Raw genomic sequence first — 12,921 nt, forward strand, 5'->3', positions numbered from 1 at the left:
TTAGTAGTTGGGTTAACCTTATGAGGTTATAACCATATTCTAAAAATTATTGCATCATATTCATCTAATTCCGTTTGTTCGGAGTTCGTCGAAAATCGATGGTGCTCTAGAGCAACCATGGGAAGTAGAGGGTTAACAAGAAAATTATTCAAGAAAGATCAAAAAATTTGATCAATGTTACCCCGGATTACGGTCTATGAGTATTCTTCAAAATATTTTCATAAATACAGAAACAGAAAAAAAAAACAAATTTAGCAGGAACTTTTTGACTCTTAGGGGCGATTTCTTCACCCTGGCTTAAGCGTTAAGCCAGGTTTAACTGTATGGGTAAGCCATACAGGCCAGGGTGAAGAAATCGCCCCTTAAACTTATACAGTTTTGGAGTTCCTCCAGAAGTCAGTCAAAGATTTTCTTCTTCATGATTTCCGGTGATTTTGAGCAATAGCACAAAAAATGTTGATAAGTTTTTAAGGTAAAATTCAAAATTTCATAAATACCTAGCTAAAATAAATAAATTATTGTAGTATTTTTCAAAAGAATCACACATACATCTTGCCAGTAGACAGTTGTTTGAAGTTCTTTTGATAAAATTAAATCAAGGGAAGTTTCTGGCACTTTTTTTTTCTTGCTTCATATTTTTTTTTTTGAAGTAAAATTTTGTGGTAGCCCCTGAAATGTTGGGGGCCCGGGGCCTGGCCCCCCTGTACCACCCCCCCCCTCCCCCTAAATCCGGCACTGTTAATTGGGTTCCCCCCATTGACAATGCATTTGAGTTCCCTAAACATTGGTACAAGATGCGGGAATCGAAAACGTGACATCATCGCACCCTGGTGGTTGCAAACTGACCCGGAAGGTCACGGTAGAAAGTGTGAAAAATAGTTTGTTGTAATTTTTAAGGTTCTTGTCAAAATGTAAGCTATTTAACGTAGGTAAACATAACTCAAAAAACTTGACTCTAAATTTGAACATTTACCTATTTGATATTCTTTTGCCATATCAGTTTATTAGTATTTGCTTTATTGGACACTGTAGTTTTTTAGCATTTCTGTAAGATCTGTCCAGAAGTTATATCTATTAAGTTAGTGATTGCTGTTGAGTGTATTTACTTATGCGTCTTATTTCTTGTACTGGTTTTTATGATACTAATATGAAAAGTATGTAGGTATATACACAGTCATTTTCGTACAAAATGTCAATACTCATTTGGCATCAATTACACGTATTTTATTGATAATGCGTTTCGTAACACTGATCTATAAATCTTTGCTGACATCTTTATCTGAATAAATATGTCAATTAGGGTTTGAGTTGATTTTCAGGTGATATTACTACGAACATCAAAGATTGTTTACAATATCAACAAAAATTTATTCAACAATATATTAAACTGTTTTAATGACTTACCAAACTTCGTGAGTAGAATAATTTAACTTTCATCCGGAACCAACAAATTCAAATTGGCACTATTTGCGCAGCTTCCCAAAAATGTCTCCTCATCGCCTCGAATGGACAACGCCGTTCCAATGTTCGGTCCCTTTTTGTCCCGCATCATGGCGCAGCGCTCCCATCGAGAGCTTTGACAGTTTTTGCAACTAGTTTTGGGTAAACGGTGCAGGGATACTGTTCTATTACCACAATCGCCACACTTGAAGAACCGCTTCTCGGCATCGCGAACTTTCAGTTCGTGGCGTTCCTCCTTGCAACGGTCCGCCGCCGAGAAGGCAATATACTTGCACTGAACGCATATCACAGCCTTGCATTCCACCTTGAAGGTGTTCATCATTTTCTCCTCCATTGCTTCCTTCCGCTCGAGATCCTTGAAATACTTTTCCTGCTCTTCGTCCTCGTGAGCTTGGATTAGATCTGTGTGAGAAGAGCTAGCATCCATAATTGCTTTGATGCGATCCTTGCGAGCTTGATCTTCTTGGTCTAGTTTCTGCTTCTTCGATAGATTTCCATTTTCAGTGGCTTCCTTAGTTTGAATCTCTTCCAATGCCCGCTTTTTCCCAGTTTCCGTGCCACGATACTTGATAAAATTGGGATTGGCCTTCTCCAGAGGCTTCTTTTTCAGAATATCAATGGCTTTCTGGCGGGAATGCAGTGCTTGCTTCGGAGATGCTGCCAAATCGATGACAAAATTTCCAGTGCTCAAGCGAGGTGCCTGTTTGGTCTCCAAGCTAAATGATCTGTTTTCGAATCCATTGGGCACAGAAGGGCGAGAGGTGGGCGCTATAGTGGGTTCCACTTTCGTCACCTTCTGTACGGAGGAAACTTCTTTTGACCCATTAGTCAACGATAGAGATCCTTCACTGCTACTCAAGCCCAGTTGCTTCAAGCGTTCCATATCCTTTTCACGCTGTTTTACGTTCAGTTCTAATCTAGCAGCCGAAGATTTTTTTGGGGCGCCATTCGGTTGTTGGCGATAGGACGGGGCCGATGAACTAGACTGTGAGCTGCCCTGGAACGGTGACTGGTAGTACTCCGACAGCGTCATCATTCGGTGGTTGTCTTTTTCCACTTGTTTGGGATTCTTTTTGGCTTTCACAGCTGAGAAACTTTGACCACCGTAAAACACCTGTAGAGAGGAAAATGTTTCGATTGAAGCGATTGTATGGGTGTCTATTTCTAGCATAAACTAAAATAAGAAACACTTTGTGGGATTTCGGTCACCGTTGAGTTTTATGTATCAGAAAAAATACTTCAGTTGTAAGAACTTTTAAACTTAATTCAGATTCAGCACTAGTAAACGGAGAAGGCTCTATAATTTTTAAATCCCAGAATACTGTGTCGGTGGTTGATCGACTTTACCCCGACATCACACTTACCTCATTCTTTCCCAGGACTTTATTCCGCAGCTCATTCAGTCCCCGTCCAGCCGTTGATGAAATGAGCCCGCCCCGATTGCAAGCCTTGTTGTACTCCTGCTTCACGTGATAAACGCAGTATTCGCACTTGTCCAAGTTCACCACGGCCGTACATCGATCTCCGTTTTTCTTCCGACTGCGACAGGTCCCCATGTCCCTCGACTGGCCAAGGATCATCACCTTGGCAGATTTATCGATCGACAGCACCGCCTCAATATTTTTGTCCTCGTTGCGGTCCAACACCCCCGGGTTTAGAATACTGATGACCATCCCTTCGGCCGTTTTCCACAAATCCTTGTGGGCCTGGGAGAACAGGAACAAACTGACCATTTTAATTTCCCCGTGCAGATCGCTCAACTTCCAGATTGAAAACTGGCCGCCCTTCGAGGTCGTTTTCGGAGGACTTTTGCTGAGGACCACTCCCGCCATGGCCCAGTCTTCCTTTAGGTTGCCATGCTCGATGTGGTACTTGATTTTGCTCATGGGAACCGGTTTCCTACCTTGCATTCTCTCCTGAAGGACGCTGCTCGAGATCAATGGATGCACCAAGCGGATGCCAAAGATGGGATCGGTATAAACGCTTTTCTGGAATACATCTGGAATTGTATTTCTGGAAACCACTAGTGCAGGTTCAACCATCTCTGCTCCCGGAAAAGGTCGTACGTCTTCCGTTGGCTTTGGTTCCTTGGTTTTGGGTTTCGGTGTCTCCTTCTTCGGCAGCTTAGAAACTTCATCTTCAGCTTTTTTCAGCGCTCGATCGATAAAATTCGAAATTTGGAAATCAACTCTTTCCTCTTCCTTTTGTTTCAACAGTGCATTAATACCTCGTCCATACTCGTCGTACTTGCGTTCGAGAAAATTCCGCACTTCCTCATCGTCGGAAGAGTCCGTGTCACCACTATGTACCGCACTGGACGATTTTTTACCGGTTTTACCTTGCTTGTCCGTTTTTATGTTACTGCCTTCTGCCTCCTGTAAAAATGTTGAACCACTTAGTGAGAGTGAGGCAGTTTTACGGACGGGTTTCACGGTTGAGGAGCTGCTTCCTTCCTGGTTCGCTATGACACCGGAACCAGTAGGTGAAGGTACTATTTTCACACAGGATGTTTCTTCGGATTCCGCCGCTAGCAATAACTGCTCCAATTCGTCCATTTCAAGCGATTCTTGTTCTTCCTTGTTCTGACCGTTGGAGGACGACATTTTCACAATTAATGCGTCTCACTTTGGAATTTCTTGTACACTAAATTACTGTAATTATAGAGTACACTGAAAAAAATCGACACGATCGATTCATGTGTTTTGACTTGCGGGCTGAGTCAAAAGCGTCATCGTTAGTTTGATGTGTTTTTCCAATATATTATGAGTATTCTACACGTTAGATTAAACTGATTCATAACATCGATTTCACTGCTATGCTTATGTCACCGAATCAAATGTAATTCACACGAATATAATTTTTGTTTCAATTGGCATTCAAATAGTTCTCTCTTAAACTGAAACCAGCAGTCAAAACAATGCAATCTCATTTGTGATACGATTGCAATTGAAGTAATTTTTCAAACGAATTTGCGTTACTAGTTTTTCCAAATGCATTTCATAACTAATGGCACATGATCGATGAAAAATAACCGTCAAACGATTTCCACAAGGTTTTTTTTTATCATGATGGCCAACATGGAGGAGAATTGTCAGAAGCAGCTTCCTCGTTTTTACGGTAAGTTCAAAACTATTCAACAAAATCAAGAGGTTTCAATTTATATGTTTCTACGTTATACTTTTTTTTTCAGGCATAGTGAATAGAATACGTGAGTAAAATTGGAACTCTAACAGAGTGCGTAAAGGTGAAGAATTCCAATAGCCTCCATAACCATCTAAGGAAGAGGTTGGCGACTCCGTGTGAAAGCGCACAGATGCCATTTTGCGGTTGAAGAGTCTCAAGTTCAACATCCAAGGGGATCGGAAGCAATTGGTTCAGGAGCGATTCAACGAAGTGCATTGTGACTCTCTAAGTAAGTAATGAATATACAATTTGCAACTATAACAAATAAAAATAAGATAAATAATTAAATTCCATGGAAATTACAAACTTCGAGTTTTGATAATAATTAATGCATCGAATTCACCTGTACCATGAAGTGCTCATATTTCGCGCGAGCTCTGTTTTGCTATCACGATTTATTTTTCAAAATGTAAAACCAAAATCGTGATGGCAAAACTATGAGCTTGCGTGAAATTGAGACACTTCACATTGTGATTTTGCCTGGAGGACTGCATGGGCAGCAAAACAAGAAATCCATATGCACCAAACACGAAATTTATGTTCAGCTTAATATGACATTGATGTATTCACAAGTCAAATTCAACAAGATCGAGATGTATATTCATTGACACTTCAATCAGAATGCATATGTATCTAATTCAAATTCTGTGTGAGACACACATTGAAATGGTGTGGGCTGTTGATAGATCGGGGCTCAACTAATGTTTGTAAATCTATATGTTTCACACGTGACATTCGTGAGTTTTACAATTTGCGCAAATCTATATGTAAAACACATTACTCAGACGTGTACATTTTTTTGAGTGTATTTAAAAGCTAATCAAACAACCAACGAATACTCTCCACAGCTTTCCACTAAACCCGAAATTTACCTGAGCAGTTCGTCAGAAAGTGTGTTTACATTTTGCGCGCCTTTTCAGAAACCAACCGATTCGACCGGTTCAAGTGACCATTTACATCTCTACTCGATACGGTGTTGCGTAACATTTGAAAACGGCGTATCCCCAGAACGCAAACATTATCAAAAGAAATGGGTAAGTCTAGATTGAGTTTAAATAAGGGCGAAAGTAACATGAGAGAGTTCTCTTCATCGACTCTCTCTTCTTCAAATTAAAGTGACAAGATGCAAGTATGGTTGCACTTTTTGGTCATAAATCGCTAGGTTGCGATGCAATCTAGCGTCTAAGTGTATAGAGGTAATCACGTTCAAAAGTAAGCGTGCCTATTTTGTAGATGTAGTTGTGAAACTGCGAGGAAAATATTTGCACTCTTGCCCCGGACGTTAGTTTTATCATTATTTACCCGTTTTACCCAATTCGATTGGGTAATATTTGCATATGCAATCTGAATAGCCTTTCAATCGGCGTGCACTTTTGTGTGAGGAAAAACTTGCGCTAGTGTTCGTGTGTTGAAATGTCACTTATCTCTATAAAAGTTCTACTGAATTTTATTAGAATAAGCAATCGAAGTAGTCGGTGATAATCCGTGCCGCTACTGTCAGAAATAAAATTTTCATTCTTGTGTAACCTTTAACTAAACCACACGCGTTTCACTTTGCAATAGGTTATGGAGCCCAGAATTAACCTGCAGATTTCAAGATTTTTTTAACAGAAGAAAAGGAAGATGTTCACGAGTAGGAGTTCCGGTCAGCGAGAAGATGGAGTGGCCGCCGGCGGACGAGGCGTGACTGAAGCAGGAAGCGTTCGAGTCAGCAGGAGTTCCGTGGCGCTGCCAGCCATTGAAAAGCTACGAGGACGGGAAAATTATACCACGTGGGCGTTTGCGATGCGGATGATCCTGATCCGCGAGGGAAGCTGGTGTGCCGTGGACGGAAACGGTGAAGGCGTTCCTGAGGAAGTGAAGCTGCAGGCCCTGGCGACGATCTGCCTAAGTCTGGAGAGCTACAACTACAGCCTGGTGCAAGATGCGGCCACGGCGAAAGAAGCGTGGGAGAAGTTACAGTCCGCATTCCAGGACAGCGGATTGACACGGAAAATTGGACTGCTACGTAAGTTCACATCTGTGCGGCTGGTTGATTGCCCCAGCGTCGAGGCGTACGTAGACGAATTAATGAGCACGAGTCATAAACTCGCATCCGTGGGTTTCAAGGTGGACGATTCGTGGCTCGCGGCGATTCTGCTGATGGGTCTTCCGGAGCAGTACGAACCCATGATCATGGGACTAGAAGCTTCCGGGACAGCATTGACGGCGGACGCGGTAAAGGCGAAAATTTTACAGGATGTAAAACTTGATCGCGGTCCGGTCAGCAGTAGCACGGGCGGTGCGCTGTACAGCCAAATGAGCCAGAAAAAGTGCAACGAGCATCGAGAGGGTAGCAAACACGAGAAGCTCTGCTACAACTGCGAGAATCCGGGACATTTTGCGGCCAAGTGTCCGCATGTCAAGAAGTCGTCGAAGATAAGCAAGCAGAAGGGACTATGCAGCGTTTTCGGCATTGGCGATGTGAAGACCGACGAATGGTATTTCGATTCCGGTGCCACCTGTCACATGGCACGTGCGGATCAACCATTTGTTAGTGCGGTTGCCATGGACCACGACATCGGTACGGCGAACAACAGCAACATGAAGGCGGTTGCTAAGGGAACGGTTGCGATGGATACCAAACACGGACGAGTAGATGTTTTCAACGTTCTGAGAGTTCCTGACATAGCCACTAACCTGCTATCGGTGAGTACCATTTGCAAGCGAGGGCATAAGGTGGTGTTCACGGCGAAGAAATGCGAAGTCTGGGATGAAAGTGGTGAGCTCGTCGTCGCCGGCGTGGAAGAAGGTGGATTATACCGTGTCAACCGACCGGAGAAAGTTTTCCTCGTGAATGACATCGGCTTATGGCACAAGCGCATGGGCCATTTGAATGAAGCAAGCTTGAAGAGGCTCAAGCAAGTGGCCGACGGGATCGATTTCAAGAACGAAGCACTCGCCGATTGCGTTTCGTGTCTTGAAGGCAAGCAGGCGCGTTTGCCATTCCCAACCAGCGATTCAAGAACAACAGACTTGTTGGAGCTGGTGCACTCCGATCTGTGTGGTCCCGTGGAAGTACCATCGTTCGGAGGAAGTCGATACTTCGTCACATTCGTGGATGATGCCAGCAAGAAGGTCGTGGTGTTCTTTCTCGAGCGCAAAAGCCAGGTACTCGAAGCGTTCCAGAGATTCAAGGCTAGTGCGGAAAGGCAATCCGGACAGAAACTGAAGATTCTGCACACGGACAACGGGACGGAATACGTCAACAAGGGCTTCCGTCAAGTTCTGGAACGAGAAGGCATCCGGCATCAAACTTCGTGTCCCTATACACCCGAGCAGAATGGTGTTGCAGAGCGCATGAACCGCACACTGGTGGAGAAAGCGCGGTGCATGCTCAATGATGCGAAGCTTGGTAAGGAGTTTTGGGCGGAAGCTGTCTCGACGGCGGCCTACCTGGTCAATCGATGTCCAACACGGTCGTTGGAATACAAGACGCCGGAAGAGGCGTGGACAGGAAAGAAGCCAAACCTGCGACATCTGAAGGTTTTCGGATCTAACGTGATGACACACGTTCCAAAGGTGAAGCGGAAGAAGTTTGACCCTAAGTCGAAGAAGGGTATTTTCGTTGGATACTGCGAGGACACCAAAGGATACCGAGTCTTCGAAACGACTAGTGGTGAGTTTCGTGTGAGCAGAGATGTTGTCGTTCTTGCGGAAGGTGCGACCAGTGCAAGCGTTGCGTGTGACCATGACGTCAAGCCGGTGGAGTTCATCGAGCTGCATTTCGAGGAAATGGTGGTGCCGGCTAGTCCAGCTGGTGAAGGTGATACTAGCGAAACAGGGTGGCAAGATGAAGCCGCCGCTCTTCCTTCCGATGATGACGATATACGCAGTAACGAAGACGAAAATTTCGAGGACGCTATCGACTCAGCTGAAGCTGCGCTCCCGCCACAAATCAATAGACCAGCTGATCCGCAGCAAGGGTTAAGGCGCAGTGGCCGGGAGCGCTCTCGCCCAGGCAAGTATAATGATTATATTAGCTATGGCACATTTTCTGGTGAAAACGTTTCCCCTCAGTTACCTCCCGACACAACCGTGTGCGAGCTTGACGACCCGGCGACCTACGAAGAGGTTTTGCGCCGACCGGACCGAGACCATTGGATTCGAGCGATGAACGATGAGCTGCGGTCCCAGAGCGAGAACGAAACGTGGGTCCTTGCCGATCTGCCCGCGGGGCGGAAAGCGATCCGGAACAAATGGGTGTTCAAGTCGAAGCGTGGTCCTGACGGCGCCATCGAACGGTACAAAGCCCGTCTCGTCGTTAAGGGATGCTCGCAACGGCCTGGACTGGATTACGATGAGGTATATTCTCCCGTGGTACGGTATGCCACAATTCGGTACCTCATGGCGCTTGCGGTGAAGCACGACCTGGATATCGACCAGATGGATGTCGTCACTGCGTTTCTGCAAGGGGATCTCGGCGATGAAGAAATCTACATGTTGCAGCCGCAGGGAGTAGATCAGCGAAACGGCAAGGTCTGCCGGTTGAAGAAAGCGCTTTACGGCTTGAAGCAGTCGAGCCGTGTGTGGAATGCCAAATTGGACGGCGTTCTTCGAAAATTTGGACTCATCCGGTCCACAGTCGATCCCTGTTTGTACTGGATGATGAATGGTGATACGATGATGTTCGTCACGATTTACGTTGACGATTTCCTCATCTTTACCAACGATCGGAACCTGAAACGAAAACTGAAAGCGTATTTGAGCAAGCATTTCAAGATGAAAGATCTCGGCGAGGCTAAATACTGTTTGGGTATCCGGATCACGCGAAGACGAGCAGAAGGAAAACTCTGGCTCGATCAGCAAGCATACGTAGAAGAAGTCATTCAGCGTTTCGGCATGGCAGATTCGAACCCGGTTGCGACACCAGCCGATCTGAGCATTAGGCTGAGTAAAACGATGGGACCGAAGAACGAGGAGGAAGCCAACGAGATGAAGAGGATACCATTCAAGGAAGCGGTTGGATGCCTAGCGTTCGCAGCTCAAGTGACCCGTCCGGACATTGCCTATGCGGTGAATGCAGTGAGCCAATTCAGTGCGAATCCGGGACGACAGCATTGGGAGGCGGCCAAGAGGATCATCCGTTATCTCAAAGGGACCTCGACGAAGAAGTTGGAATACTCCAGAGAGGAGTCGTCCGAGCTTGTTGGTTTTAGCGATGCCGATTGGGGAGGAGATCCCGACAACCGAAAGTCGACGACGGGTTACGTGTTCACGCTACAAGGTGGAGCCATATCATGGAACGTGAAGAAGCAGCCAACCGTCGCCCTGTCATCATGTGAGGCGGAGTACATGGCTCTGTCTAGAACCATTCAGGAGGCGATGTGGTGGAACAACCTACGTTCGCAGCTGTTTGAGAATCGTTCGGTGCCGATAAACTGCGACAACCAGTCGGCAATCAGCATCGCAAATAACGGTTCCTACAACCCTCGTACGAAGCACGTAAGCATCCGCTACCACTTTGTGCACGATAGCCTACAACAAGGAGTAGCGCAGCTACGGTACATTCCGACGGCGGAACAACCAGCCGACGGATTCACGAAGCCAATAGCGGTTCAAAAACAACGAAGATTTTGTGAACTTCTAGGCGTCTCGGATTAGGGAGGAGTATTAGAATAAGCAATCGAAGTAGTCGGTGATAATCCGTGCCGCTACTGTCAGAAATAAAATTTTCATTCTTGTGTAACCTTTAACTAAACCACACGCGTTTCACTCTGCAATAAATTTGCATCTTGTCACTTTAATTTGCATAAGAGAGAGTCGATGAAGAGAACTCTCTCATGTTACTTTCGCCCTTATTTAAACTCAATCTAGATTTAAAGTTTGTTGAAAATTAGTGTTGTTTGGCAATGAATAATAACGGCATCACAAGATTTACCTGCTTTTCTCCTTCAGGACACCAATGGCAAAGTATTTGCATATTTTTGCACCGCGCGTTCTTCCATAAAACATGTTTTTATACTTTTTATCACCCGCGGAACTCTAACAAAATGCTTGCGTTTCAGTTTGTTCACGATTCTTGATATTTACAGTACGTTGTTTGGCCACCGACGAAGATACAGACGGAGCAGTAATCGTTTTTTTCGGTACCACTTTCATTTTCACGCTTTGGCGAGCCCCTCTTGCTTTGTGTAATTGCGCCCTATGGTGAACCCCTTGAACGGGCGAACTGAGCGAACTGTCAAGCGACATGTCACCAACATGTTTGTTTACAGTTCTGCTTTTTGCTGCCGGAAAGTTTCGATTCGTTCTGCGAACGATTGAATACCAGCACTCTGAAGAATTTTCACGTCCGATTTACGTGAAAAGATGGGTAGTTTTCGTCCACCATATTTTTCACGTCGCTTTCACCGGAATTTCAGGTAGCTGAATAAATGTGAGCTTCGCTCATCGACGTGGTAAGTCAGGTAAATTTGACATGCATTGTACGTATCGTTTACGTGAAATGTGAGTGAGTGCTACCGGAATCACAGGTAACTTTTACGTGAAAACATGATTAGCTCTACGTGAATTTCACGTAATTTGTACATCATTTTTGAATGAAAATAAAGCAGCAGCACCAGCTTGCAACGTATTTGAAGAGGCAAGAGAGTTTAAATTCTTACAAAATGCAATAAAAAGCATACTTTTACCCGACCGTAAAATATATCATTGCATTATATAGGGATTTAAGAACTCTTGCCTCCTCAAATTCGCTACAATCTGGTACACATAACAATTTAACAAATAATATTTATCAATTCTTTTATTTTTGAGTATTTAATAAATCTATACTTACAACTGTATCACATATGCATTGATACATCATTATAACTTTTCTTAACCCTAAACATATACAAATTTCCAATACGTGTGGCGTGAAAAAGCTTGATGCAAAATCTTCGTGTTGAAAAACACTCGCTGAACTGGTCCTTCGTCACCGTCAGGAGACAGCTGAAAATATTTAAAATGATAAAAAGTTCACTGCTTATGTAATTATTCACAATCTATTGCTTTAAATAATTGAATTACCTTAAATACTTGCAGCAACTTGCTCGTAAGCTACATCAGCAAGCATCCGACGCCATATTGAATTTATTTTTGCACACCTGAAATTCACGTAACTTTCGTTTCGCGGAAACTTTCAAGTCAGAAGTTCACTAACACAAACGCATTCAAACGAGTTACGTGAAAATTAGGTGGATTTTACCAAACAGGGCGGTGCATACGCCGTGATTATCGGGTGATAGTTACTGACGTCAGGTAACTTTTGAGATTTTGCGAACAAGGATGAGCTACGTGATATTTCACGTAAATCGGACGTGAAAATTCTTTAGAGTGAGTGGTCTTAGCCAGTCGTCAAGACAAGTTCAAAGAAAAAAAAAAAAGAACGATTGAATATTAATAATTAATATTGTAATTTGTTGTTTTTGGGTACGTTTTGGGAACATTTTTGATCCTGATAACGTTGCGGCAATTTAGTACTCCACGAAAACGCAAACAAACCGGCTGGAAGCCCAATTAATCATTTGTGAGTTCTCAGTAAATAACAACTGGTGCTGCAGGCAGTACGATGTTTTGGCCAAGTGGAAACGCTATTTTGATGGTGAGAATTTTGAATTGGGACAATTTTTATAATCAATAATTCAATTGTTTAAACATTTTTGTTTTCAGCTGTTTGAATCTGTACAAGGTTTGTTGCACATGTTGACCAAATCCTCTTCCAAAAAGTGCATCGTAAAGCCAGCTTATAGTCCAGCCAGCTTTTCGTCGACCAACTAGAAGTGATATCCAATTTGCCAAAATCAGTAACAAGGAGTCGCTGTTCACACGGTATCTGATCTCTATCAATTAAATTCTGTGGGAAAACAAGCACTGCGATCATGACATTACCTATCTGGTGGCCCCGAAGCAGATGGAAGAGGACACACGTTTCTACAACTTTATCCAATGAGGACTTGACCAACCGACAGATTCATGAACTGAAGGGCTTGATCGTCAACGTTCTAGGGGGTTTTGTTCGTCAATCGGAAAGCCGGATCGACTGATATCGATATAAATTCGTCTGTGGTTTGGCTGCCCACACAAATGAGCTGTCATTTTTTTTCCATCGGCAGCTTTACCGTACTGCACCATTTTCGGAACAAAATGAAATAATCATTTGAAAAGCTCATTTTTAACAAAAATAATTACATGTGGTGTGTTTTATAAAAAAAATACAATAGATATTGGAAACAATGCACTAAAAGGCTATTA

At 43.8% G+C, this 12,921-nt stretch overlaps 1 protein-coding gene across 2 annotated transcripts; it reads right to left on the reverse strand.

Annotated features, from left to right (window-relative positions):
* Positions 1 to 1,422: 1,422 nt before the first annotated feature.
* Positions 1,423 to 5,830, reverse strand: LOC109401720 (protein MCM10 homolog). Of its 2 annotated transcripts, XM_062851090.1 has the most exons (3): positions 5,517 to 5,830; positions 2,826 to 4,112; positions 1,423 to 2,575 (listed from the first exon to the last, which is right to left on the reverse strand). In XM_062851090.1, exons 2-3 carry the CDS (start codon positions 4,062 to 4,064, stop codon positions 1,427 to 1,429), a joined length of 2,388 nt encoding a protein of 795 aa, XP_062707074.1. In that variant the 5' UTR covers positions 4,065 to 4,112; positions 5,517 to 5,830; the 3' UTR covers positions 1,423 to 1,426. The 2 variants fall into 2 exon arrangements, with proteins under 2 accessions (XP_062707074.1, XP_062707075.1); XM_062851091.1 differs by lacking the exon at positions 5,517 to 5,830 and having other exon boundaries at positions 2,826 to 4,131.
* Positions 5,831 to 12,921: the final 7,091 nt, after the last annotated feature.

This window comes from Aedes albopictus, chromosome 2 (assembly GCF_035046485.1).
Source record: "Aedes albopictus strain Foshan chromosome 2, AalbF5, whole genome shotgun sequence".
Lineage (NCBI taxonomy): Eukaryota > Metazoa > Arthropoda > Insecta > Diptera > Culicidae > Aedes > Aedes albopictus.

Bases quoted from the DNA above. Each gene is read 5' to 3' on its own strand.
- LOC109401720 (XM_062851090.1), bottom strand. From the start codon at position 4,064: ATGTCGTCCTCCAACGGTCAGAACAAGGAAGAACAAGAATCGCTTGAA. The intron at 2,576-2,825 runs GTAAGTGTGATG...TCCTCTCTACAG, and splicing joins AAGTCCTGGGAAAGAATGAG to GTGTTTTACGGTGGTCAAAG.